At 51.0% G+C, this 27,664-nt stretch overlaps 2 protein-coding genes across 5 annotated transcripts in view; one reads left to right on the top strand and one right to left on the bottom strand.

Moving 5' to 3' along the window:
* The window catches only part of ENTPD5 (ectonucleoside triphosphate diphosphohydrolase 5 (inactive)), a 30,370-nt gene extending 7,625 nt beyond the window's left edge, over positions 1–22,745 (bottom strand). Inside the window, 8 exon segments of the mRNA XM_075194600.1 lie at positions 2,415–2,450; positions 3,936–3,968; positions 3,971–4,010; positions 6,788–6,931; positions 9,757–9,836; positions 10,231–10,447; positions 15,033–15,139; positions 22,659–22,745. Of these exon segments, the coding sequence (XP_075050701.1) occupies positions 2,415–2,450; positions 3,936–3,968; positions 3,971–4,010; positions 6,788–6,931; positions 9,757–9,836; positions 10,231–10,447; positions 15,033–15,035 (553 nt within the window). The 5' untranslated portion in view covers positions 15,036–15,139; positions 22,659–22,745.
* Positions 22,520–27,664, top strand: part of BBOF1 (basal body orientation factor 1) — a 33,656-nt gene continuing 28,511 nt past the window's right edge. For 2 of the 4 annotated variants that reach the window (XM_075194599.1, XM_075194598.1), the window contains exons 1-2: positions 22,520–22,865; positions 24,407–24,656. In XM_075194599.1, the coding sequence (XP_075050700.1) occupies positions 22,762–22,865; positions 24,407–24,656 (354 nt within the window). In that variant the 5' untranslated portion in view covers positions 22,520–22,761. The remainder of the gene's footprint in view (positions 22,866–24,406; positions 24,657–27,664) is intronic. The other 2 variants (XM_075194597.1, XM_075194596.1) reach the window with 2 other exon arrangements.

Below are 27,664 nucleotides of genomic sequence, written 5' to 3' on the forward strand. Positions count from 1 at the left end.
GGAGGATAGAGAGGGGAGAGGATAGAGAGAAGAGAGAAGAGAGGAGAGAGGATAGAGAGAAGAGAGAAGAGAGGATAGAGAGAAGAGAGGGGAGAGGATAGAGAGAAGAGAGGGGAGAGGATAGAGAGAAGAGAGGGGAGAGGAGAGAGAAGAGAGGGGAGAGGATAGAGAGAAGAGAGGGGAGAGGATAGAGAGAAGAGAGGGGAGAGGATAGAGAGAAGAGAGGGGAGAGGATAGAGAGAAGAGAGGGGAGGATAGAGAGAAGAGAGGGGAGAGGATAGAGAGAAGAGAGGGGAGAGGATAGAGAGAAGAGAGAAGAGAGGAGAGAGGATAGAGAGAAGAGAGGGGAGAGGATAGAGAGAAGAGAGGGGAGAGGATAGAGAGAAGAGAAGAGAGAGAGGAGAGGATAGAGAGAAGAGAGGATAGAGAGAGGGGAGAGGATAGAGAGAGGGGAGAGGATAGAGAGAGGGGAGAGGATAGAGAGAGGGGAGAGGATAGAGAGAGGGGAGAGGATAGAGAGGGGAGAGGATAGAGAGGGGAGAGGATAGAGAGAGAAGAGAGGGGAGAGGAAAGAGAGGGGAGAGGAAAGAGAGGGGAGAGGAAAGAGAGGGGAGAGGAAAGAGAGGGGAGAGGAAAGAGAGGGGAGAGGATAGAGAGAGGAGAGGAAAGAGAGGGGAGAGGATAGAGAGAGAAGAGAGGGGAGAGGATAGAGAGAGAAGAGAGGGGAGAGGATAGAGAGAGAAGAGAGGGGAGAGGATAGAGAGAGAAGAGAGGGGAGAGGATAGAGAGAGAAGAGAGGGGAGAGGATAGAGAGAGGGGAGAGGATAGAGAGAGAAGAGAGGGGAGAGGATAGAGAGAGAAGAGAGGGGAGAGGATAGAGAGAGAAGAGAGGGGAGAGGATAGAGAGAGAAGAGAGGGGAGAGGATAGAGAGAGAAGAGAGGGGAGAGGATAGAGAGAGAAGAGAGGGGAGAGGATAGAGAGGGAAGAGAGGGGAGAGGATAGAGAGGGGAGAGGATAGAGAGAGAAGAGAGGGGAGAGGATAGAGAGAGAAGAGAGGGGAGAGGATAGAGAGGGGAGAGGATAGAGAGAGAAGAGAGGGGAGAGGATAGAGAGAGAAGAGAGGGGAGAGGATAGAGAGAGAAGAGAGGGGAGAGGATAGAGAGAGAAGAGAGGGGAGAGGATAGAGAGAGGGGAGAGGATAGAGAGGGGAGAGGATAGAGAGAAGAGAGGGGAGAGGATAGAGAGGGGAGAGGATAGAGAGAAGAGAGGGAAAGGATAGAGAGAGAAGAGAGGGGAGGAAAGAGAGGGGAGAGGATAGAGAGAGAAGAGAGGGGAGAGGATAGAGAGAGAAGAGAGGGGAGAGGATAGAGAGAAGAGAGGGGAGAGGATAGAGAGAAGAGAGGGGAGGATAGAGAGGGGAGAGGATAGAGAGAAGAGAGGATAGAGAGAAGAGAGGGGAGAGGATAGAGAGAAGAGAGGGGAGAGGATAGAGAGAAGAGAGGGGAGAGGATAGAGAGAAGAGAGGGGAGAGGATAGAGAGAAGAGAGGGGAGAGGATAGAGAGAAGAGAGGGGAGAGGATAGAGAGAAGAGAGGGGAGAGGATAGAGAGAAGAGAGGGGAGAGGATAGAGAGAAGAGAGGGGAGAGGATAGAGAGAAGAGAGGGGAGAGGATAGAGAGAAGAGAGGGGAGAGGATAGAGAGAAGAGAGGGGAGAGGATAGAGAGGAGAGAGGATAGAGAGAAGAGAGGGGAGAGGATAGAGAGAAGAGAGGGGAGAGGATAGAGAGGGGAGAGAGAAGAGAAGAGAGAGGAAGGGAGATAGAGAGGGGAGAGAGGGAGAGAGGGCGAGAGAGGGGAGAGAGGGGGGAGAGGGGGAGAGGGGGGAGAGGGGGGAGAGGGGGAGAGGGGGGAGAGGGGGGAGAGGGGAGAGAGGGGGGAGAGGGGGGAGAGGGGGGAGAGGGGGGAGAGGGGGGAGAGGGGGAGAGAGGAGAGAGAGGAGGAGAGAGGAGAGAAGAAGAGAGGAGAGAAAGAAGAGGTGAGAGAAAGAAGAGAGGGGAGAGAGAGAAGAGAGAAGAGGAGAGGGAGAGGATAGAGAGAAGAGAGGGGGGGGGAAGAGAGGGGGGGGGGAGAGAGGGAGAGAGAGAGAGGAGAGAGAGAGAGACAAGAGAGAGAGAGAGACAAGAGAGAGAGAGACAAGAGAGAGAGACAAGAGAGAGAGGAGAGAGAGACAAGAGAGACGAGAGAGAGAGACAAGAGACGAGAGAGAGAGAGACAGAGAGAGAGAGGAGAGAAGAGAGAAGATAGAGAAGAGAGAGGAAGAGAAGACCCTACACATCATCAGGAACAGTATTTGCAGTATACGTGTGTTGCTTCACTGAGCACCAACTGCATTAATGAAGCCATCTCTTACTTACCTGTCAGGAAGTTAACTGTGATCCAGGCTAAGATTCCTATGAAGAAAAATCACAATGTTAGATCAGGATGAGACAAGTATAAGGAACACTAGGCAGACATTGGTCTTAATTATGAATAAGTAACTGAGGTTTTTCAAAGGTTAAATGGGCCATTATAATGTGTTACAAGAGTTGCTTTAAAGCAGGCCTGTCCAACCTGCGGCCCTCCAGATGTTGTGAAACTACAAGTCCCAGCATGCCCTTCCAGCTATCAACAGGTTATCTACTGGCAAAGCATGCTGGGGCTTGTAATTTCACAACACCTGGAGGGCCGCAGGTTGGACAGGCCTGCTTTAAAGGATTAGACCAGGCCTGTCCAACCTGCGGCCCTCCAGGTGTTGTGAAACTATAAGTCCCAGCATGCTTTGCTGGTAGACAACCAGTTGATACCTGGAAGGGCATGCTGGGACTTGTAGTTTCACAACAACTGGAGGGCCGCAGGTTGGACAGACCTGGATTAGACACTAGCAGGCGCAATTGTTCAGCACATGTATACAGTGCTGCTCTAACCACATGTACACAGAGGGGGCTGCACTAATCACGTTGTGGCTGGATCACATAGGAATGACTTATGGTAGATATTTTAATTACGGGCACAGTGCACCTCTGTATATAGTTGCCTGCACCAGTCCGTGCGTACACGTGGAGTTGGGGAGGGGGGGGCGTGCTCCAGTCGCACGTACATGGGGGGGGGGGGGTTCTGCTCCAGTCACGCGTACACGGGGGGAGGGGGGGGGGGGGCCTGCTCCAGTCGCGCGTACACGGGGGGGAGGCGCCTACACCAGTCGCACGTACATGGGGGGGGGGGGGGTTCTGCTCCAGTCACGCGTACACGGGGGGGGGGGGCCTGCTCCAGTCACGCGTACACAGGGTTCTGCTCCAGCCACACGTACACAGTGGGGGGCGGCCTGCTCCAGTCACGCGTAGGGATAAAGAAAGGGGATGGCGGGAAGGCAAGCCCAGCGGGTTCCCAACAGCATGAACACCGTGGCGTAGGAGGTCTATTCTGTCAAACATGCATACACGGGGGAAGGGGAAGGCGCTCTAATCACGCGCACAGAGGGGGGCTACACCAATCACGCGCACGGTGTGGGACTAAGCCAGGGTTTCCCAAACCCAGTCCTCAGGGCTCCCTAACAGTGCAGGTTTTCCGGATCACATGTGACATAATTAGGACCACCTGTGGATCTGTTACAATGTGTCAGTCAGTAATGAATACACCTGTGCTCCAGCAAGGAGATATGGAAAACCTGCACTGTTAGGGAGCCCTGAGGACTGGGTTTGGGAAACCCTGGACTAAGCAATCAGCGCATAGAGAGGGACTAACCAATCACGCGTATAAAGGGGGACTATCCTATTACGCGTATAGAGAGGGGCTACACTAAACATACATATAGAGACTGCTATGTGGCTTTAATTTATGTAATTGAGATTATTACTGATCATTAAACACAAAATAAACATGCAATAAAATACTCTGACCTTCATCTGTTCCATCCATGATGCTGACACTGTTTTCTGGACCAGGAACGGAGATGAATGGAAGACTTTCTTCACCTAAAGAACAATTAGAGACCCATCCATGACCCTGACAAAAAACTCCTATCCAACTCCCACTCCGACATCCCCTCCGCTACACAATCCTCCCTCTAGGACATCCCCTCCGCTACACAATCCTCCCTCTAAGACATCCCCTCCGCTACACAATCCTCCCTCTAGGACATCCCCTCCGCTACACAATCCTCCCTCTAGGACATCCCTCCGCTACACAATCCTCCCTCTAGGACATCCCCTCCGCTACACAATCCTCCCTCTAGGACATCCCCTCCGCTACACAATCCTCCTCTAGGACATCCCCTCCGCTACACAATCCTCCCTCTAGGACATCCCCTCCGCTACACAATCCTCCCTCTAGGACATCCCCTCCGCTACACAATCCTCCCTCTAGGACATCCCCTCCGCTACACAATCCTCCCTCTAGGACATCCCCTCCGCTACACAATCCTCCCTCTAGGACATCCCCTCCGCTACACAATCCTCCCTCTAGGACATCCCCTCCGCTACACAATCCTCCCTCTAGGACATCCCCTCCGCTACACAATCCTCCCTCTAGGACATCCCCTCCGCTACACAATCCTCCTCTAGGACATCCCCTCCGCTACACAATCCTCCCTCTAGGACATTCGCTCCGGTACACAATCCTCCCTCTAGGACATCCCCTCCGCTACACAAACCTCCTCTAGGACATCCCCTCCGCTACACAATCCTCCCTCTAGGACATCCTCTCCGGTACACAATCCTCCCTCTAGGACATCCGCTCCGGTAAACAATCCCCACCCCCACACAGAAACACACACAAACACAACATCACCTCTAGTACACAAATTTCCCTGTAGAACATCAATTCCAATACGTAACCCTTCTCAGAACAAAACCTCTAGCGTACACCGCACACTAGAGAACATCCCCTCCATCACACACTGCTCCCAACAGAACATCCCTCCATCACACACTGCTCCCCGCAGACAATCCCCTCCATCACACACCGCACCCTAGAGAACATCCCTCCATCACACACCGCACCCTAGAGAACATCCCCTCCATCACACACTGCTCCCAACAGAACATCCCCTTCATCACACACTGCTCCCCGCAGACAATCCCCTCCATCACACACCGCACCCTAGAGAACATCCCCTCCATCACACACCGCACCCTAGAGAACATCCCCTTCATCACACACTGCTCCCCGCAGAACATCCCCTTCATCACACACCGCACCCTAGAGAACATCCCCTCCATCACACACCGCACCCTAGAGAACATCCCCTTCATCACACACTGCTCCCCGCAGAACATCCCCTTCATCACACACCGCACCCTAGAGAACATCCCCTCCATCACACACTGCTCCCCGCAGAACATCTCCTTCATCACACACTGCTCCCCGCAGAACATCTCCTTCATCACACACTGCTCCCCGCAGAACATCTCCTTCATCACACACTGCTCCCCGCAGAACATCTCCTTCATCACACACTGCTCCCCGCAGAACATCTCCTTCATCACACACTGCTCCCCGCAGAACATCTCCTTCATCACACACTGCTCCGCGCAGAACATCTCCTCCATCACACACTGCTCCCCGCAGAACATCTCCTCCATCACACACTGCTCCCCGCAGAACATCCCCTCCATCACACACTGCTTCCCCGCAGAACATCCCCTCCATCACACACTGCTCCCCGCAGAACATCCCCTCCATCACACACTGCTCCCCGCAGAACATCCCCTCCATCACACACTGCTCCCCGCAGAACATCCCCTCCATCACACACTGCTCCCCGCAGAACATCCCCTCCATCACACACTGCTCCCCGCAGAACATCTCCTTCATCACACACTGCTCCCCGCAGAACATCTCCTTCATCACACACTGCTCCCCGCAGAACATCTCCTTCATCACACACTGCTCCCCGCAGAACATCTCCTTCATCACACACTGCTCCCCGCAGAACATCTCCTTCATCACACACTGCTCCCCGCAGAACATCCCCTCCATCACACACTGCTCCCCGCAGAACATCCCCTCCATCACACACTGCTCCCCGCAGAACATCCCCTCCATCACACACAGCTCCCCGCAGAACATCTCCTTCATCACACACTGCTCCCCGCAGAACATCCCCTTCATCACACACCGTTCCCCGCAGAACATCTCTTTCATCACACACCGCTCCCCTTAGAACATCTCCTTCATCACACACCGCTCCCTGCAGAACATCTCCTGCATCACACACCGCTCCCTGCAGAACATCTCCTGCATCACACACTGCTCCCCTTAGAACATCTCCTTCATCACACACTGCTCCCCGCAGAACATCCCCTCCATCACACACTGCTCCCCGCAGAACATCCCCTCCATCACACACTGCTCCCCGCAGAACATCTCCTCCATCACACACTGCTCCCCGCAGAACATCCCCTCCCTCATATAAATCCTGTTACACAAACCAGCCCACAGAACCACTTCCTGGTTATACACCTATTACCACAAAATGCTCCATCCATTACACACACATAATAATTTCCACCATTAAATATTTATCTGCACTAAGGTCCTCTTGGTTATCCACCACTATATTATACATCCTATCCTGCTGACCCCTATAATATACCCTCCACTAGCCATCTGTGTCCCCCTAACTGCAGGGACTCTCTCGTGTCCCCTAAGTGTACCCTAAATTGCAGAGCCTTCTTCCATGTACCCTAACTTCAGGGCACTTTCAACTGTGTACCCCTAATTTCAGAGGGTTCCTCTGTTTCCTCCTCACTTCAAAGAGCAGAGCTTCAGCCTGGTGTTCAGGGAGCAGTCGCAGCCCAGCAGTTGCTTTTAGTACTAGAGGCGTTTTCTTCCAGTGTGAGGAAGGAATATAATCCTGCGCCAGGCGGAGTAATGAACGTACTGTGTCTGCACCCTGGGGAAAATCACAGGTAACCGGTCACATAGGTCAGATCTCACCCTCGGACACAAACATAAGCTGGAGTCGTCCTTCACACATACATTATACATATATGGCTGTGTCAATAGCGCTTTCATTTAAGACAATCTGTAGTAGGAGTGGTCCGATAAGAAACATTTGGGCATGAAGATGTGTGTGTAAAGTACAATAATAATAATGTTGCCTGGGCACATCAGGGTTCCCTTTGGAACTGGGAAGGCAGATGGTCTGGCGTTGGCCGAGTTACAGGGCTGTGAATGATCTCACCAGTAATAGACGACTTATTACACATAGTGTAGTGGTCCAGACTCGTATGTGAGAGAATAAGAAATTCTAATGATAGTAATGTCCAAGTACATATATAATTATATAAGCAATATAGAGCGGAAGTGTCCATTATTATTATTTATTACTTTTACTGCATTTTTTGTTATATGTTTTCCAGTATAAATGATTGAGATGAGGGTGTTGGACAGAGCAGTACTATATGTGCATAATAACAGTACAGCAGATTTATTCACAATGACTACGAAACATCAGCTCTACACCTAGTTCAAGACTTTTTAATACTTTGCATAATGTTATAAAATAATGAAAAACTGGATCCAGGGAAATGTGCTGGTACTCATAGCAACCAATCAGATTTCGCCATTCTACTTGTAAATTTTAGAAAATTAGCGCTCATATCTGGTTGCTATGAGTTACTCTTCACACTATATGTCCACTTCGATGTCGGCTGTGGCACGCTGAAGAAACACAACACCTTTCACACAAAGCAGAACATCATTGCTGCAGATCTTGTACGTCTAATGATTTCCTCACTTATACTGGTATCACTCCTCTGGACACTGCTAAACAAATATACTTTCAATTTCTCATCTCCGCTCCGGCCTCTAACGCCAAATGCCTTTTTAATACATGTAAATCTCTTCTCATCCCTCCCTGCCCAAACCCTCCTACTATCAGTGCCCAGGATCTTGCTTCCTATTTCAAGGACAAAATTAATAAGATCAGACAGGAAATGGTATCATCTTCCTTGACAAGCAATGAGTTCCATTCCTTCCTGGCACCCTGTGGCACCTTCTCTTCATTTGATCCCACAAATGAAGATGCAGTATCTTCTCTTCTTATCTTCCTACTCTACCACCTTTCACAAATCGGTAGATTACTATCTCCTATACTCATCCCAACCTTAACTAAAATCTGTAACCTCTCTCTACTGGTCTCTTTCAGTCATTGTTCAAGCACGCCACTATTCTGAAAAACAAAGTTCGGACCCAAACTCTGTCTCAAATTACCATCTCACCTCTCAGCTGCCGTGCCCCTCCAAGTTTCTTGAGAGAATCACCTACACTAGCCTCACACGTTTTGTTTTCTCATACAAACTAATGGATCCTCGAGTCAGGCTTTCATTTCCAACATTCCACAGAAACTGCCCCGACTAAGGTCGTCAGCGATTTGATCACTGATAAAGGTCATTACTCTCTTCTAATTCTCCTGGAACTCTCCATTGCATTTGACACTATTGACCACTCTCTTCTCATACAAACTCTCCAATCCCTAGGTCTTCAAGAGACTGTCATAACATAGTTCTTATCCTACCTTTCTAATCGCTATTTTAGTGTTTGTTTCTCAGGATCCACCTCTGCTCCACTTCTTCTATCAGTTGGAGACCACAGGGCTCAGTCCTGAGCCCTTGCTCTTCTCTAACTACACCACTTCTTTTGGAAAACCAATAACCTCCTTTGGATTTCAGTAATATCTCTATATCTATCCTTCCCTGATCTTTCACCATCTGTGTCTCGCGTTGCTGACGGTCTGTCTGCCATTTCATCTTGGATGTCCTCCTGACATTTCTATTTCTGTTGACAACATGACAATAAATCCTATTGTACGTATCTCAATTAAGACACTGCCAAAACTTTAATTTAAGTACTCATCATCTCCCACATTGACTATTGTAATACCATCCTTACTGGTCTTTCCCAAATCAGACTCTCACCCCTACAATCTATTTTGCATGCAGTGGCTAGATTGATTTTCCACTCAACACTGATTTCCTGTTTTTTAAATCCAATATAATATATTTCTACTAGGCCATCAACAAAATTGCACCGACATTCACTTGTCTCAAAATATCTCCCAACTCAACACCTCCGTTCTGCACAAGATCTGCGTCTCTCTTCCACTCTCATCACATCCTCCCTTTCCTGGTTACAGGACTTTTTTCGGGCTGCACCCACTTTGTGGAATTCCCTCCCTCGCACAGTAAGACTTTCCTCTAGTCTTCAAACCTTCAAGGGTTCTCTGAAAACCCACCTCTTCAGGCAAGCTTATAATATGCCTCAACTTATATCAAATATCTTTACTTCACTATTACCACCCTCTGCACAGTTCACACAAGACTTGCATGTGTTAAATTCTATACACCTGACCCCCTACAATGCTGTGTGCTCATAAAGCACACTAAGAACTTTCTACCTTTGCAATCTGGCAGAACCAATATGCAATATGTAGCACTTACCCTCGTGTATCAAACCCCTAGTGTTCTATAGATTGTAAGCTCGCGAGCAGGGCTCTCTTACCTCTCTGTCTGTAATACCTAGTCTCGTTTTATTACCATGTTGTGTCCAATTATAACAATAATATAAGTTATAGCAACTTTTCTGTAAAAAATTCTCATAAATGTTCACAATGGGTCAGTAGATATTAAGTTGATGAACAATGTTATGTCATTCTAAACCCCAAGAATAGAATTCACAAACAAAACCTGCAGCACCATTACAGTGTCTTCATCTCACCTTCTCTGGCTGATCAGCAAACGCAGATAGTCCTGGCTTAAGGGACTCAAAGACTTCTCCGTCCAGCTCTAGAGGTAATCCTGCAGGAAGGAAAGATGCAGAGATAAACTGGGGACAGAATACTCTCTGCTCCATGGGACAGAATCAAATGAACTCATAGGAAAACAATATGACCACAATTACCCTCTCACAACTGTTCTCCATTCAAAACTTTAAAACTAATACAAATAAATATTTTTGAGAATATTTACATTGTTTAATTAACAGTATCAAGTTCTACTGCTTCTTCTTAGACCCTGAATGTTCCCAACTCGCAGTGATTAAAGCTAATTGATGAAGATAGTTTAAGGTGAACAAACAATAAATACACATTTAAATGCCCACTGGTTGATAACATTAAACGTTACGTTTCCCGGCAGCCAGCAGACATTCAATAGGACACATGAGTCAGTTTCCGCCTCCACACGCGCTCACCTGCTGCTCTCTGCTGGAAGGTGTAGATGTGGATTCGTGTCCCAGTGCTGCCCGCATCAAACACAATGCCATAAATGGTATTGTTACTGACACTCTGCATTCCCATGATAGACGGGGACACAGACTTCATGTCGGACAAGCAGCAGCCAATCACAAGTGCAGACCATAGCGTAACGATGATGGACACTGACCTCATGCTTTCATGTAGTCCTAGATCCTGCAGAGATAAAGAAGCTGTGCTGTATATGTTGGTGAATACGGAGTACATAAAACCGACAGAATGGGTGAATCTACTAGCACACATGATAAAACTGATTATACTGATGGAAGCTTGTGTCTTTTTCTATTTAAATAACACAAAATAATTAGTTACATAAAATACCTGTTTCCCAATACACCCAAAGAGATGACTCTGCTGCTTCTCTCTTCATAATAAAGAATAATCCTTTTTTTTATACAATCTTTTAGGGGGTTGATGATATTGAGGAGTGCACATATCTACAAGTATTTGGTCACAACCTCTAAAAAAAAACAACCAGCACTTTATTTCTATTCGCCTAGTGACCAAAAGGCTAACACAAGTATTACAGGCATTATACCCGCAGTCTTCCTGTCCCTTGTCCGACTGCACAATACACTGCGCTCTATCACTATACCCGCAGTCTTCTTGTCCCTTGTCCGACTGCACAATACACTGCGCTCTATCACTATACCCGCAGTCTTCCTGTCCCTTGTCCGACTGCACAATACACTGCGCTCTATCACTATACCCGCAGTCTTCCTGTCCCTTGTCCGACTGCACAATACACTGCGCTCTATCACTATACCCGCAGTCTTCCTGTCCCTTGTCAGACTGTACAATACACTGCGCTCTATCACTATACCCGCAGTCTTCCTGTTCCTTGTCAGACTGTACAATACACTGCGTTTTATCGCTATACCCGCAGTCCTCCTGTTCCTTGTCCGACTGTACAATACACTGCGCTCTATCGCTATACCCACAGTCTTCCTGTCCCTTGTCAGACTGTACAATACACTGCGCTCTATAACTATACCCGCAGTCTACCTGTCCCTTGTCAGACTGTACAATACACTGCGCTCTATCACTATACCCGCAGTCCTTCTGTCCCTTGTCCGACTGTACAATACACTGTGCTCTATAACTATACCCGCAGTCTTCCTGTCCCTTGTCAGACTGTACAATACACTGCGCTCTATCACTATACCCGCAGTCTTCCTGTTCCTTGTCCGACTGTACAATACACTGCGCTCTATCACTATACCCGCAGTCTTCCTGTCCCTTGTCAGACTGTACAATACACTGCGCTCTATCACTATACCCGCAGTCTTCCTGTCCCTTGTCAGACTGTACAATACACTGCGCTCTATCACTATACCCGCAGTCTTCCTGTCCCTTGTCCGACTGTACAATACACTGCGCTCTATCACTATACCCGCAGTCTTCCTGTCCCTTGTCCGACTGTACAATACACTGCGCTCTATCACTATACCCGCAGTCCTCCTGTCCCTTGTCAGACTGTACAATACACTGCGCTCTATCACTATACCCGCAGACTTCCTGTCCCTTGTCCGACTGTACAATACACTGTGCTCTATCACTATACCCGCAGTCTTCCTGTCCCTTGTCAGACTGTACAATACACTGCGCTCTATCACTATACCCACAGACTTCCTGTCCCTTGTCCGACTGTACAATACACTGCGCTCTATCACTATACCCGCAGTCTTCCTGTCCCTTGTCAGACTGTACAATACACTGCGCTCTATCACTATACCCGCAGTCCTTCTGTTCCTTGTCCGACTGTACAATACACTGTGCTCTATAACTATACCCGCAGTCTTCCTGTCCCTTGTCAGACTGTACAATACACTGCGCTCTATCACTATACCCGCAGTCTTCCTGTTCCTTGTCCGACTGTACAATACACTGCGCTCTATCACTATACCCACAGACTTCCTGTCCCTTGTCAGACTGTACAATAGACTGCGCTCTATCACTATACCCACAGACTTCCTGTCCCTTGTCAGACTGTACAATACACTGCGCTCTATCACTATACCCGCAGTCCTCCTGTCCCTTGTCAGACTGTACAATACACTGCGCTCTATCACTATACCCACAGACTTCCTGTCCCTTGTCAGACTGTACAATACACTGCGCTCTATCACTATACCCGCAGTCTTCCTGTCCCTTATCAGACTGTACAATACACTGCGCTCTTTCACTATACCCGCAGTCTTCCTGTCCCTTGTCCGACTGTACAATACACTGCGCTCTATCACTATACCCGCAGTCTTCCTGTCCCTTGTCCGACTGCACAATACACTGCGCTCTATCACTATACCCGCAGTCTTCCTGTCCCTTGTCAGACTGTACAATACACTGCGCTCTATCACTATACCCGCAGTCTTCCTGTCCCTTGTCCGACTGTACAATACACTGCGCTCTATCACTATACCCGCAGTCTTCCTGTCCCTTGTCCGACTGCACAATACACTGCGCTCTATCACTATACCCGCAGTCTTCCTGTCCCTTGTCAGACTGTACAATACACTGCGCTCTATCACTATACCCGCAGTCTTCCTGTCCCTTGTCCGACTGCACAATACACTGCGCTCTATCACTATACCCACAGACTTCCTGTCCCTTGTCAGACTGTACAATACACTGCGCTCTATCACTATACCCGCAGTCTTCCTGTCCCTTGTCAGACTGTACAATACACTGCGCTCTATCACTATACCCGCAGTCTTCCTGTCCCTTGTCCGACTGTACAATACACTGCGCTCTATCACTATACCCGCAGTCCTCCTGTCCCTTGTCAGACTGTACAATACACTGCGCTCTATCACTATACCCACAGACTTCCTGTCCCTTGTCCGACTGTACAATACACTGCGCTCTATCACTATACCCGCAGTCTTCCTGTCCCTTGTCAGACTGTACAATACACTGCGCTCTATCACTATACCCGCAGTCCTTCTGTCCCTTGTCCGACTGTACAATACACTGTGCTCTATAACTATACCCGCAGTCTTCCTGTCCCTTGTCAGACTGTACAATACACTGCGCTCTATCACTATACCCGCAGTCTTCCTGTTCCTTGTCCGACTGTACAATACACTGCGCTCTATCACTATACCCACAGATTTCCTGTCCCTTGTCAGACTGTACAATAGACTGCGCTCTATCACTATACCCACAGACTTCCTGTCCCTTGTCAGACTGTACAATACACTGCGCTCTATCACTATACCCGCAGTCCTCCTGTCCCTTGTCAGACTGTACAATACACTGCGCTCTATCACTATACCCACAGACTTCCTGTCCCTTGTCAGACTGTACAATACACTGCGCTCTATCACTATACCCGCAGTCTTCCTGTCCCTTGTCCGACTGTACAATACACTGCGCTCTATCACTATACCCACAGACTTCCTGTCCCTTGTCCGACTGTACAATACACTGCGCTCTATCACTATACCCGCAGTCTTCCTGTCCCTTGTCCGACTGTACAATACACTGCGCTCTATCACTATACCCGCAGTCTTCCTGTCCCTTGTCCGACTGTACAATACACTGCGCTCTATCACTATACCCGCAGTCTTCCTGTCCCTTGTCAGACTGTACAATAGACTGCGCTCTATCACTATACCCACAGACTTCCTGTCCCTTGTCCGACTGTACAATACACTGCGCTCTATCACTATACCCGCAGTCCTCCTGTCCCTTGTCAGACTGTACAATACACTGCGCTCTATCACTATACCTCCAGAATCCAGAAGAATCTGCAGCTTGTACCCCGAGAGCTTTCCGTGTACTTTTAGATAGCTTTCCTCTTTCAGCTGAATGAGACCTCTCTTCCCCTCACGCCACCCTCTCTATTACTTGTTACATGATATTTCGCTATATTGCCAGTTTTACTTGTATTACTGGCAGCTCTGTAGACGATATGACACAACATTCTGCAAGGATTAGCACACATGGCTATGAGGTCTAAAGTACAATGTGCAGCTCGTGATCACTTAAAGAGAAAAATAACTCATTATATAATGTATAGAATCTACTCCAGAAATGTCTGTTATATCAAGTGAGACGCAGATTAGAAAAAGTGAATATTGAAATAACAAGACATATATGTCACGAAGGAATGAAAATAAAGTGTTGTGGCTTCAAGTACAAAGTATTCTCCAAAGAAACAAATGACACATTACTTACACTGTGCACTGTATTATCCATTGATTTATACACCTTTTTAAACATAAACATTATTAAAAAATAACAGACTAAAATGTTAATCTACAATATGTTATATTAAATTTCATTTGTTAGTTCATTAAAACTAATTTTTTATTCTCTCCCATGATTGGTGACTTTGTAGCCTGGACTACTTCTCCCAGGATCTCTAAACAAACGCATACTTCTAATATGTGGGTTCACAGTTCTCTCCCAGGTGCTGATATGTCTACTGTTGTGGCCTAGGGTCACCACTAGGGGCACTCACACCGCTAGTCGGCATTGTAAGCCCTTTTATCTTCAGGTATATCCACTTTGGGGGAAAGATGAGGTTGGACTTTACTATGTGAGGTCACCTCATTCTACAAACACCTGCAAACATTTTGCATCAGACTTGGTTCCTTTATTTCTGAAAGCAATAATCAGAAGATTCTCTGCTGATGAATATATAAGATTATGCCATGTGGCAGATTATAATAGTGGTAATTGGGTGCCAGGGGCTGTTTGGGTCTCAGACCTTCACCCTTTTCTATCTAGAACTTACCATTTATAGAACACTAAAGCCATTATACTGAGCAGCATCCAGCAAGCCCATAAGATCCATATCTAAATGAAGACGTGAAATCCCGTTCTGCTTCCAACACAGGGAACCTGAAAGACACGTAAAATAAATATTAATACTTAAAGCTGTAGTTTCACACATCCCCCAAGAAAGAGGCTCCGAGCATCTGTACAGAACACTGTTCACTCCTCAATGATAACAAAATCTGACTGTATAAATTAAAAAAATAATAATAATGTAATGAATACACTATCCCAATGGAAGCCAATTGAAATATCTCAAGAGGCTGCATGAAGCCCTGATTTGTTCTATGTATAGAGCGCTACTGGTTTGTATTAGTCTCAAAGTTGTACCTGAGACACGTGAGAACTTTAAACGGAGATCTGCTCCACTAATTACAGCCGAGGCTGTCAGTGACACAGATAGAGAGCATTCATTTATTTTATGTAATATTTCTCTGTACTGACGGACAGTAACTGGAGGCCTCGCCAGACAGAAAATCAGATTTGAGGGACTGGAAGTTACAAGTCTATATAAACCAACACATTTGTAATGATAACCACGCGAGGTAAAATTAAATCTGATGTAAAAGTGACATTTATTAATCACATTTATGTTTGCATGTTTATGGCATTTTGCATCGAGCACCCTGTGGATCAGAGGAGAGTTCTGCATAGGGCCCCACTGTGGGCATCAGGGGCGCCCGCCTAGAGCACACGGTGGGCGACAGGGGCGCCCCGCGTAGAGCACACGGTGGGCGACAGGGGCGCCCCGCGTAGAGCACACGGTGGGCGACAGGGGCGCCCCGCGTAGGGCACACGGTGGGCGACAGGGGCGCCCCGCGTAGAGCACACGGTGGGCGACAGGGGCGCCCCGCGTAGAGCACACGGTGGGCGACAGGAGCGCCCCGCGTAGAGCACACGGTGGGCGACAGGGGCGCCCCGCATAGAGCACACGGTGGGCGACAGGGGCGCCCCGCATAGAGCACACGGTGGGCGACAGGGGCGCCCCGCATAGAGCACACGGTGGGCGACAGGGGCGCCCCGCATAGAGCACACGGTGGGCGACAGGGGCGCCCCGCATAGAGCACACGGTGGGCGACAGGAGAGCACCGCATAGAGCACACGGTGGGCGACAGGAGAGCACCGCATAGAGCACACGGTGGGCGACAGGGGCGCCCCGCATAGAGCACACGGTGGGCGACAGGAGAGCACCGCATAGAGCACACGGTGGGCGACAGGGGCGCCCCGCATAGAGCACACGGTGGGCGACAGGGGCGCCCCGCATAGAGCACACGGTGGGCGACAGGGGCGCCCCGCATAGAGCACACGGTGGGCGACAGGAGAGCCCCGCATAGAGCACACGGTGGGCGACAGGAGAGCCCCGCATAGAGCACACGGTGGGCGACAGGAGAGCCCCGCATAGAGCACACGGTGGGCGACAGGAGTGCCCCGCATAGAGCACACGGTGGGCGACAGGAGTGCCCCGCATAGAGCACACGGTGGGCGACAGGAGAGCACCGCATAGAGCACACGGTGGGCGACAGGAGAGCACCGCGTAGAGCACACGGTGGGCGACAGGGGCGCCCCGCGTAGAGCACACGGTGGGCGACAGGGGCGCCCCGCGTAGAGCACACGGTGGGCGACAGGGGCGCCCCGCGTAGAGCACACGGTGGGCGACAGGGGCGCCCCGCGTAGAGCACACGGTGGGCGACAGGGGCGCCCCGCGTAGAGCACACGGTGGGCGACAGGGGCGCCCCGCGTAGAGCACACGGTGGGCGACAGGGGCGCCCCGCGTAGAGCACACGGTGGGCGACAGGGGCGCCCCGCGTAGAGCACACGGTGGGCGACAGGGGCGCCCCGCGTAGAGCACACGGTGGGCGACAGGGGCGCCCCGCGTAGAGCACACGGTGGGCGACAGGGGCGCCCCGCGTAGAGCACACGGTGGGCGACAGGGGCGCCCCGCGTAGAGCACACGGTGGGCGACAGGGGCGCCCCGCGTAGAGCACACGGTGGGCGACAGGGGCGCCCCGCGTAGAGCACACGGTGGGCGACAGGGGCGCCCCGCGTAGAGCACACGGTGGGCGACAGGGGCGCCCCGCGTAGAGCACACGGTGGGCGACAGGGGCGCCCCGCGTAGAGCACACGGTGGGCGACAGGAGAGCACCGCATAGAGCACACGGTGGGCGACAGGGGCGCCCCGCATAGAGCACACGGTGGGCGACAGGGGCGCCCCGCATAGAGCACACGGTGGGCGACAGGGGCGCCCCGCATAGAGCACACGGTGGGCGACAGGGGCGCCCCGCATAGAGCACACGGTGGGCGACAGGGGCGCCCCGCATAGAGCACACGGTGGGCGACAGGGGCGCCCCGCATAGAGCACACGGTGGGCGACAGGAGAGCCCCGCATAGAGCACACGGTGGGCGACAGGAGAGCCCCGCATAGAGCACACGGTGGGCGACAGGAGAGCCCCGCATAGAGCACACGGTGGGCGACAGGAGTGCCCCGCATAGAGCACACGGTGGGCGACAGGAGAGCACCGCATAGAGCACACGGTGGGCGACAGGGGCGCCCCGCATAGAGCACACGGTGGGCGACAGGGGCGCCCCGCATAGAGCACACGGTGGGCGACAGGGGCGCCCCGCGTAGAGCACACGGTGGGCGACAGGGGCGCCCCGCGTAGAGCACACGGTGGGCGACAGGGGCGCCCCGCGTAGAGCACACGGTGGGCGACAGGGGCGCTCCGCATAGAGCACACGGTGGGCGACAGGAGAGCACCGCATAGAGCACACGGTGGGCGACAGGAGAGCACCGCATAGAGCACACGGTGGGCGACAGGAGAGCACCGCATAGAGCACACGGTGGGCGACAGGGGCGCCCCGCATAGAGCACACGGTGGGCGACAGGAGAGCACCGCATAGAGCACACGGTGGGCGACAGGAGAGCACCGCATAGAGCACACGGTGGGCGACAGGGGCGCCCCGCATAGAGCCCCGCATAGAGCACACGGTGGGCGACAGGGGCGCCCCGCATAGAGCACACGGTGGGCGACAGGGGCGCCCCGCATAGAGCACACGGTGGGCGACAGGGGCGCCCCGCATAGAGCACACGGTGGGCGACAGGAGAGCCCCGCATAGAGCACACGGTGGGCGACAGGAGAGCCCCGCATAGAGCACACGGTGGGCGACAGGGGCGCCCCGCATAGAGCACACGGTGGGCGACAGGAGAGCCCCGCATAGAGCACACGGTGGGCGACAGGAGAGCCCCGCATAGAGCACACGGTGGGCGACAGGAGAGCACCGCATAGAGCACACGGTGGGCGACAGGAGAGCACCGCATAGAGCACACGGTGGGCGACAGGAGAGCACCGCATAGAGCACACGGTGGGCGACAGGAGAGCACCGCATAGAGCACACGACACGGTGGGCGACAGGAGTGCCCCGCATAGAGCCCACGACACGGTGGGCGACAGGAGTGCCCCGCATAGAGCACACGGTGGGCGACAGGAGAGCACCGCATAGAGCACACGACACGGTGGGCGACAGGAGTGCCCCGCATAGAGCACACGACACGGTGGGCGACAGGAGTGCCCCGCATAGAGCACACGGTGGGCGACAGGAGAGCACCGCATAGAGCACACGACACGGTGGGTGACAGGAGTGCCCCGCATAGAGCACACGGTGGGCGACAGGAGAGCACCGCATAGAGCCCACGACACGGTGGGCGACAGGAGTGCCCCGCATAGAGCACACGGTGGGCGACAGGGGCGTCCCACATAGAGCACACGGTGGGCGACAGGGGCGTCCCACATAGAGCACACGGTGGGCGACAGGGTTAGGGTTAGGGCAGTAAAACTAGACTTATCAATTACGTAACACTTGTGACCAGGGCAAATTTTAACCAGGGGGGGGGGGGGGAGTATGGGGGACAAGAATTGACTCAGCAGCCTATTTTAAGCATTGTAAAAGAAGAAATGGGCTGGGTCACTGGGCCACCTGCATAAGGTAGTCCACTATGGACTGGCCCAGGTGGCAGAAGCACCCCAGCACCTCAGCCCAGCCTACCCCTGCTTGTGACTTTTAATATAAATTATTAGCTCCTATTTGTGGGCTATAACTAACTAAGAATGGTCTATAAACGTCCCCAGGGAAGATACTGCTTGAAACTAAACTGAAATGACATATATCCACCAAATAAACAGAAAGAGTTACACTGTGACCTATTAACATAAGCTGAGCTGACTCTGGGGATCTATTAACCCATGATAAGCTGGGGTAAATGGGAATAGTGCATAAGGACTGTGTCCTCAGAGACTTCTTTTAATTTATTTTGCAGGTGTGTTTGGGGCTATGCAACCTCATTACATAATACTAAACATTAACCAAATGTAGCAATAGAACAGTCTGTACAAAGGTTCCTCTTAAGTCACTTACAGTCAAGTCCATAAATATTGGGACATCGACACAATTCTCATATTTTGGGCTCTATACACCACCACAATGGATTAGAAATGAAACAAACAAGATGTGCTTTAACTGCAGACTTTCAGCTTTAAATCAGGTGAACGGTGTAGGAATTACAACAGTTTGTATATGTGCCTCCCACTTTTTAAGGGACCAAAAGTAATGGGACAATCAACTCAAAAGCTATTTCCTGGACATGTGTGGGCTATTCCCTCATTATTTCAGTTATTTCATTTTCATCCTCCTCAAACAATGAGAACAGCAGACAGTCAGCTTGTTGCACGTATTCATGAAATATACACTATACAGCAGCTCTCAGGAAGCAGGAATACAAACCCTGCTAATACACAGTGTGTACATCAATACGTCTCTGGGGACAGTTCCCTCCTCACACAACAGATCACACTATGAACTGTTAGATGTTTAGAACATGAGATTCACAAGTAGAGACCGACATCCGCAGACACCCTGCTGGACCCAGTAAGAATCGTGGGATCATTTTCTCTTTCTCCTGTATAATAAATACTTACAGTCAATATTGTGTGTTTTACTGTGAGAGCAGAACATCATCAGACATGTCAGACTGTTGCACCCCTCCCTCCAGTCCAGGAATATCTGTTAAATGGTGGCATCAGCCTATGGCTACATACAGGTCTGTGCAGAATATCTGTGACAGGATAGACCCCCTATGCCACCCTGTCTGTTGTGTTTCTGGGGATCGGCTGGGGTTACCTTGCCACCGTCCAGTAGGAGGAGCAGACTGCCAGCACTAGGCTCCTACAACGGCACCTAGAACCGTGTCCTTCTAGGTAACTCTCGCTGCTGGGGTACCCCCTCACTGGGCACCAGGGCTGGTACCTCTGATCTCTTCCTTCAGATCAGGGTTACTGTGGATGGTTCCCCCTGGCCTATCACACTGACCAGAGCTGCAGGGTAGTGGGCAGAGCGTTGGTAATGGATACTGGGTTCAAACCTCAGAACGCTGGATAACGGATTAGATTTGGTCTAATCTGTTGGTCACAGGAAATACAGCAGGTTCCTTAAGCAGTGATGTTTATTAGCTCAAGAAATCCTAAAAAGGACAGTTACAGACACTAGTTTGAGGTACTAGTGATATCCAGAAGTACAGATGGTATAATACATTTGTGTAAAACAGGGCTCTTTAAATACAGTTTTAAACACTAGCCTGACAGCCTTCTGCCCCTTTAACCAATCCAGACTTATTCATGCAGCCTGCACATAAATCAGCCTGGAGGGGTTAAACACCTTTTTACATTGCTGCTCCCGGCACCACTATGTCTGAGGTTTTCTATTGAATGTTTACATTTTTATAATCTTGCTTTAAATGCAATTTAAACTTGCAAAATTCATTCATCTGTGATCATTTGCATAGGGAGACTACCAGCAAATATAATTACCTCCTTCTGTCTTTCAGGCTCAACAGACGTTTTGATCACTGAGCGATGAAAAGGTCTAATTAACATGAGATTACCTATCTCTAGACAGTTGCAAAATCCAAACATTATCTCCATGGACTGTCTGTCCATACAAAACACATATCACTATAAAAAGAAAAGTACATTTGCAATGATATACAGAGAGAGGTGCATTACGTGGAGATATATTGAAGGATGAGATTGTAAATTGAGTTTTATTGATCTGCTGTATGATCAGTATAATGTGACCCAGAGTAAAATGAAACAAACTCACTCTGACTATTATATAACAGGGGAGACACAGTAATGTTCACGTTCATATCCTCGATTATCACACAGAATTGCTGCAACCGAAACACATGACTGTCCAGCACCAGCCCATGGGATATCCTCATTACTACAGTCATGGTCAAAAGTTTTGAGAATGACACAATATATTATTTTTTTATATTATTTTTTGCTGCCTCAGTTTTTATGATGGCAATTTGCATATAATCCAGAATGTCATGTAGAGTGATCAGATGAATTGCAATTAATTTCAAATTCCCTCTTTGCCATGACAATGAACTTTATTCCGAAAACATTTCCACTGCATTTCAGCCCTGCCACAAAAGGAGCAGCTGACATCAGGTCAGTCATTCTCTCATTAACACAGGTGAGAGTGACGAAGACAAGGCTGGAGATCACTCTGTCATGCTGAATGAGTTGAAATAACAGACTGGAAGCTTTAAAATGAGGGTGGTGCTTGGAATCATTGTTCTTCCGCTGTTATGGTTATCTGCAAGGAAACATGTGTAGTCATCACTGATTTTCACAAAAAGGGCTTCACAGGCAAGGTTATTGCTGCTAGTAAGATTGCACCTAAATCATCCATTTATCGGATCATTAAGTACTTCAGGCAGCAAACTGTGTCAATACTTGTGTCATTCTCAAAACTTTTGGCCATAGCTGTATCTCAAATATGCAGAGACCAAACTGACACTTACACCAGTGTATGGAGAGAGATATTATCAGAGCTGGTTCTCAGTACATCCCTCTCCTCCCACTATCAGGGCAGGATCTCAGGATATCCCTGTATTCCTGGTAACACATCCCTCTCCTCCCACTATCAGGGCAGGATCTCAGGATATCCCTGTATTCCTGGTAACACATCCATCTCCTCTCACTATCAGGGCAGGATCTCAGGATATCCCTGTATTCCTGGTAACACATCCCTCTCCTCCCACTATCAGGGCAGGATCTCAGGATATCCCTGTATTCCTGGTAACACATCCCTCTCCTCCCACTATCAGGGCAGGATCTCAGGATATCCCTGTATTCCTGGTAACACATCCCTCTCCTCCCACTATCAGGGCAGGATCTCAGGATATCCCTGTATTCCTGGTAACACATCCCTCTCCTCTCACTATCAGGGCAGGATCTCAGGATATCCCTGTATTCCTGGTAACACATCCCTCTCCTCCCACTATCGGGGCAGGATCTCAGGATATCCCTGTATTCCTGGTAACACATCCCTCTCCTCCCACTATCAGGGCAGGATCTCAGGATATCCCTGTATTCCTGGTAACACATCCCTCTCCTCCCACTATCAGGGCAGGATCTCAGGATATCCCTGTATTCCTGGTAACACGTCCCTCTCCTCCCACTATTATCACGACCCTTTCGCAGCTCAGACAGGGAGATCCTGATGACCAGTCCCGGTGACTCACCTGTGACTCCACCACTTTCCTGCCCTCACTTGGAGCCGGCATCCACTGACACTTCCGCTTCCGGACACATGATCTCTAGAGCGGGGTAACAATCAGTGTCACCATGGTAACTGCAGCGCCTGTAAACAAACCCTCTGCTAGCAAGAAGATTGTCAGCGCCATGGCCGGGATCCGGAGGAGAACGACCCGGGGCAAGAAAGGGAAGAGGTGACTGTGCCCCCCCCACTAATACTGCCCCCCCCCCCACTAATACTGCCCCCTCCCACTAATACTGCCCCCTCCCACTAATACTGCACCCCCACTAGTACTGTGCCCCCTCCCACTAGTACTGTGCCCCCTCCCACTAGTACTGTACCTTCTCCCACTAATACTGCACCCCCCACTAGTACTGTGCCCCTCCCACTAATACTGCACCCCCCACTAGTACTGTGCCCCCTCCCACTAATACTGCACCCCCCACTAGTACTGTGCCCCTTCTCACTAATACTGCCCCCTCCCACTAATACTGCACCCCCACTAGTACTGTGCCCCCTCCCACTAGTACTGTGCCCCCTCCCACTAGTACTGTACCTTCTCCCACTAATACTGCACCCCCCACTAGTACTGTGCCCCTCCCACTAATACTGCACCCCCCACTAGTACTGTGCCCCCTCCCACTAATACTGCACCCCCCACTAGTACTGTGCCCCTTCTCACTAATACTGCCCCTCCACTAATACTGCCCCCCTCCCACTAATACTGCCCCCCCCCCACTAATACTGCCCCCTCCCACTAATACTGCCCCCCCACTAATACTGCCCCCCCCACTAATACTGCCCCCTCCCACTAATACTGCACCCCCACTAGTACTGTGCCCCCTCCCACTAGTACTGTGCCCCCTCCCACTAATACTGCACCCCCCACTAATACTGCCCCCCCCACTAATACTGCCCCCCCCCCTCTAATACTGCCCCCCCCCACTAATACTGCCCCCTCCCACTAATACTGCCCCCCCCACTAATACTGCCCCCTCCCACTAATACTGCCCCCCCCACTAATACTGCCCCCTCCCACTAATACTGCCCCCCCCCCCACTAATACTGCCCCCTCCCACTAATACTGCCCCCCCACTAATACTGCCCCCCCCACTAATACTGCCCCCTCCCACTAATACTGCACCCCCACTAGTACTGTGCCCCCTCCCACTAGTACTGTGCCCCCTCCCACTAATACTGCACCCCCCACTAATACTGCCCCCCCCACTAATACTGCCCCCCCCACTAATACTGCCCCCCCCACTAATACTGCCCCCTCCCACTAATACTGCCCCCCCCACTAATACTGCCCCCTCCCACTAATACTGCCCCCCCCCACTAATACTGCCCCCTCCCACTAATACTGCACCCCCACTAGTACTGTGCCCCCTCCCACTAGTACTGTGCCCCCTCCCACTAGTACTGTACCTTCTCCCACTAATACTGCACCCCCCACTAGTACTGTGCCCCTCCCACTAATACTGCACCCCCCACTAGTACTGTGCCCCCTCCCACTAATACTGCACCCCCCACTAGTACTGTGCCCCTTCTCACTAATACTGCCCCTCCACTAATACTGCCCCCCTCCCACTAATACTGCACCCCCCACTAGTACTGTGCCCCCTCCCACTAATACTGCCCCCCCCCCACTAATACTGCACCCTCCCACTAATACTGCACCCCCCACTAGTACTGTGCCCCCTCCCACTAATACTGTATTTGTTCTATAATTAGGAAGAAGAAGGGTGGAAAGCACGAAGCTAAAGTGGATAAACAGCTGGAAGCAGAGAGAGTGAAGGCAAATGTGTCCTTGTGGGAGTCCAGGCTGAAAGTGACGGAACTCTCCAGAGCAGAGTACCAGGACGTGGCCCGCAGCCTGGCTAGGAGCAACGAGCAGCTGACAAAGAACCAGTATCAGCTGGAGACTGACATGTTGGATGTCATTGGGTTTCTGAAGAAGCAGGACATGGAGAAAGATGAGCTGGTAACCCTCCATTGTCCTTCTCTCACTGCTTAATTACTGCTTTATCCTCCAGTTCTCCAAATCCTGATTGGCTACAGGCAAAACATAATCCCTACAGGTTATAACACGCTCTGTTCTGTTACTGTTCGTGCTGGTAAAATCCAGTTTGGTGCTCTACGTCTCTCTTGCCCCTAGTGCAAGTATGTACGTCTCTCCTGCCCCTAGTGCAAGGATCTACGTCTCTCCTGCCCCTAGTGCAAGGATCTACGTCTCTCCTGCCCCTAATGCAAGGATCTACATCTCTCCTGCCCCTAGTGTGGGGATCTATGTCTCTCCTGCCCCTAGTGTGGGGATCTATGTCTCTCTTGCCCCTAGTGTGGGGATCTACGTCTCTCTTGCACCTAGTGCGGGGATCTATGTCTCTCCTGCCCCTAGTGTGTGGATCTATGTCTCTCCTGCCCCTAGTGTGGGGATCTACGTCTCTCCTGCCCCTAGTGTGTGGATCTATGTCTCTCTTGCCCCTAGTGTGGGGATCTACGTCTCTCTTGCACCTAGTGCGGGGATCTATGTCTCTCCTGCCCCTAGTGTGTGGATCTATGTCTCTCCTGCCCCTAGTGTGGGGATCTACGTCTCTCTTGCCCCTAGTGCGGGGATCTACGTCTCTCCTGCCCCTAGTGTGGGGATCTACGTCTCTCTTGCCCCTAGTGCGGGGATCTACGTCTCTCCTGCCCATAGTGCGGGGATCTACGTCTCTCCTGCCCCTAGTGCGGGGATCTACGTCTCTCCTGCCCCTAGTGTGGGGATCTACGTCTCTCCTGCCCCTAGTGTGGGGATCTACGTCTCTCTTGCCCCTAGTGCGGGGATCTACGTCTCTCCTGCCCATAGTGCGGGGATCTACGTCTCTCCTGCCCCTAGTGCGGGGATCTACGTCTCTCCTGCCCCTAGTGTGGGGATCTACGTCTCTCCTGCCCCTAGTGTGGGGATCTACGTCTCTCCTGCCCCTAGTGTGGGGATCTATGTCTCTCCTTCCCCTAGTGCGGGGATCTATGTCTCTCCTTCCCCTAGTGCGGGGATCTATGTCTCTCCTTCCCCTAGTGCGGGGATCTATGTCTCTCCTTCCCCTAGTGCGGGGATCTATGTCTCTCCTTCCCTAGTGCGGGGATCTATGTCTCTTCTGCCCCTAGTGCAAGGATCTACGTCTCTCCTGCCCCTAATGCAAGGATCTACGTCTCTCCTGCCCCTAGTGTGGGGATCTATGTCTCTCCTGCCCCTAGTGTGGGGATCTATGTCTCTCTTGCCCCTAGTGTGGGGATCTACGTCTCTCTTGCACCTAGCGCGGGGATCTATGTCTCTCCTGCCCCTAGTGTGTGGATCTATGTCTCTCCTGCCCCTAGTGTGGGGATCTACGTCTCTCTTGCCCCTAGTGCGGGGATCTACGTCTCTCTTGCCCCTAGTGCGGGGATCTACGTCTCTCCTGCCCCTAGTGCGGGGATCTACGTCTCTCCTGCCCCTAGTGCGGGGATCTACGTCTCTCCTGCCCCTAGTCTGGGGATCTACGTCTCTCCTGCCCCTAGTGTGAGGATCTATGTCTCTCCTTCCCCTAGTGCGGGGATCTATGTCTCTCCTTCCCCTAGTGCGGGGATCTATGTCTCTCCTTCCCCTAGTGCGGGGATCTATGTCTCTTCTGCCCCTAGTGCAAGGATCTAGGTCTCTCCTGCCCCTTATGTGGGAATCTTCGTCTCTCCTGCCCCTAGTGTGTGGATCTACGTCTCTCCTGCCCCTAGTGTGGGGATCAGCGTCTCTCCTGCCCCTAGTGTGGGGATCTACGTCTCTCCTGCCCTAGTGTGGGGATCTACGTCTCTCCTGCCCCTAGTGTGGGAATCTACGTCTCTCCTTCCCCTAGTGTGGGGATCTACGTCTTTCATCATCATCAACATTTATTTGTATTTCGTCGGCAGATTCTGTAGTGCTTTACAATTGGGAACAAACATTAATAAGACAATACTAGGTAATACATACAGACAGAGAGGTAAGAGAACCCTGCTCACAAGCTTACAATCTATGGGACAATGGGAGTTTGATACACAAGGGCACGTGCTACATCATATTGCACACTGAACCAGCTAAAATGCAAAGGTAAAAGTATTGAGTGGGATGTGTGAGTAGCAATGTTGGTCAGAGGGCTGTTGTCTTGTGTTAGCTGTGTAGAGGGTGGTAATAGGGTAACCTAGGGAGGGTAGGAGGGTGGTAGAGTAATATTATAAGCTTGTCTGAAGAGGTGGGTTTTTAGAGAACGCTTGAAGGTTTGTAGACCAGAGGAAAGTCTTATTGTGCGAGGGAGGGAATTCCACTAAGTGGGTGCAGCCCAAAAAAAGTCCTATAACCGGGAATGGGAGGATGTGATGAGAGTGGAGGAGAGACGCAGTTCTTGTGCAGAACGGAGGGTTGGGAGATATTCTGAGACAAGAGAGGACATGTATGTCGGTGCACATTTGTTGACGGCCTTGTATGTCTCTCCTGCCCCTAGTACAAGGATCTACGTCTCTCCTGCCCCTAGTGCAAGGATCAATGTCTCTCCTGGCCCTAGTGTGGGAATCTACGTCTCTCCTGGCCCTAGTGTGGGGGATCAACGTCTCTCCTGCCCCTAGTGCAAGGATCAACGTCTCTCCTGCCCCTAGTGTGAGGATCTACGTCTCTCCTGCCCTAGTGTGAGGATCTACGTCTCTCCTGCCCCTAGTACAAGGATCTACGTCTCTCCTGCCCCTAGTACAAGGATCTACGTCTCTCCTGCCCCTATTACAAGGATCTACGTCTCTCCTGCCCCTAGTGCAAGGATCAATGTCTCTCCTGGCCCTAGTGTGGGAATCTATGTCTCTCCTGGCCCTAGTGTGGGGGATCTACGTCTCTCCTGCCCCTAGTGCAAGGATCAACGTCTCTCCTGCCCCTAGTGTGGGGATCTACGTCTCTCCTACCCCACTGTCAGATCTCTGCATTATTACCCCATCTGATAGGGTGTTCAATCTCTCTAA

This window comes from Mixophyes fleayi, unplaced genomic scaffold (genome assembly GCF_038048845.1).
Source record: "Mixophyes fleayi isolate aMixFle1 unplaced genomic scaffold, aMixFle1.hap1 Scaffold_65, whole genome shotgun sequence".
Classification (NCBI taxonomy): domain Eukaryota; kingdom Metazoa; phylum Chordata; class Amphibia; order Anura; family Limnodynastidae; genus Mixophyes; species Mixophyes fleayi.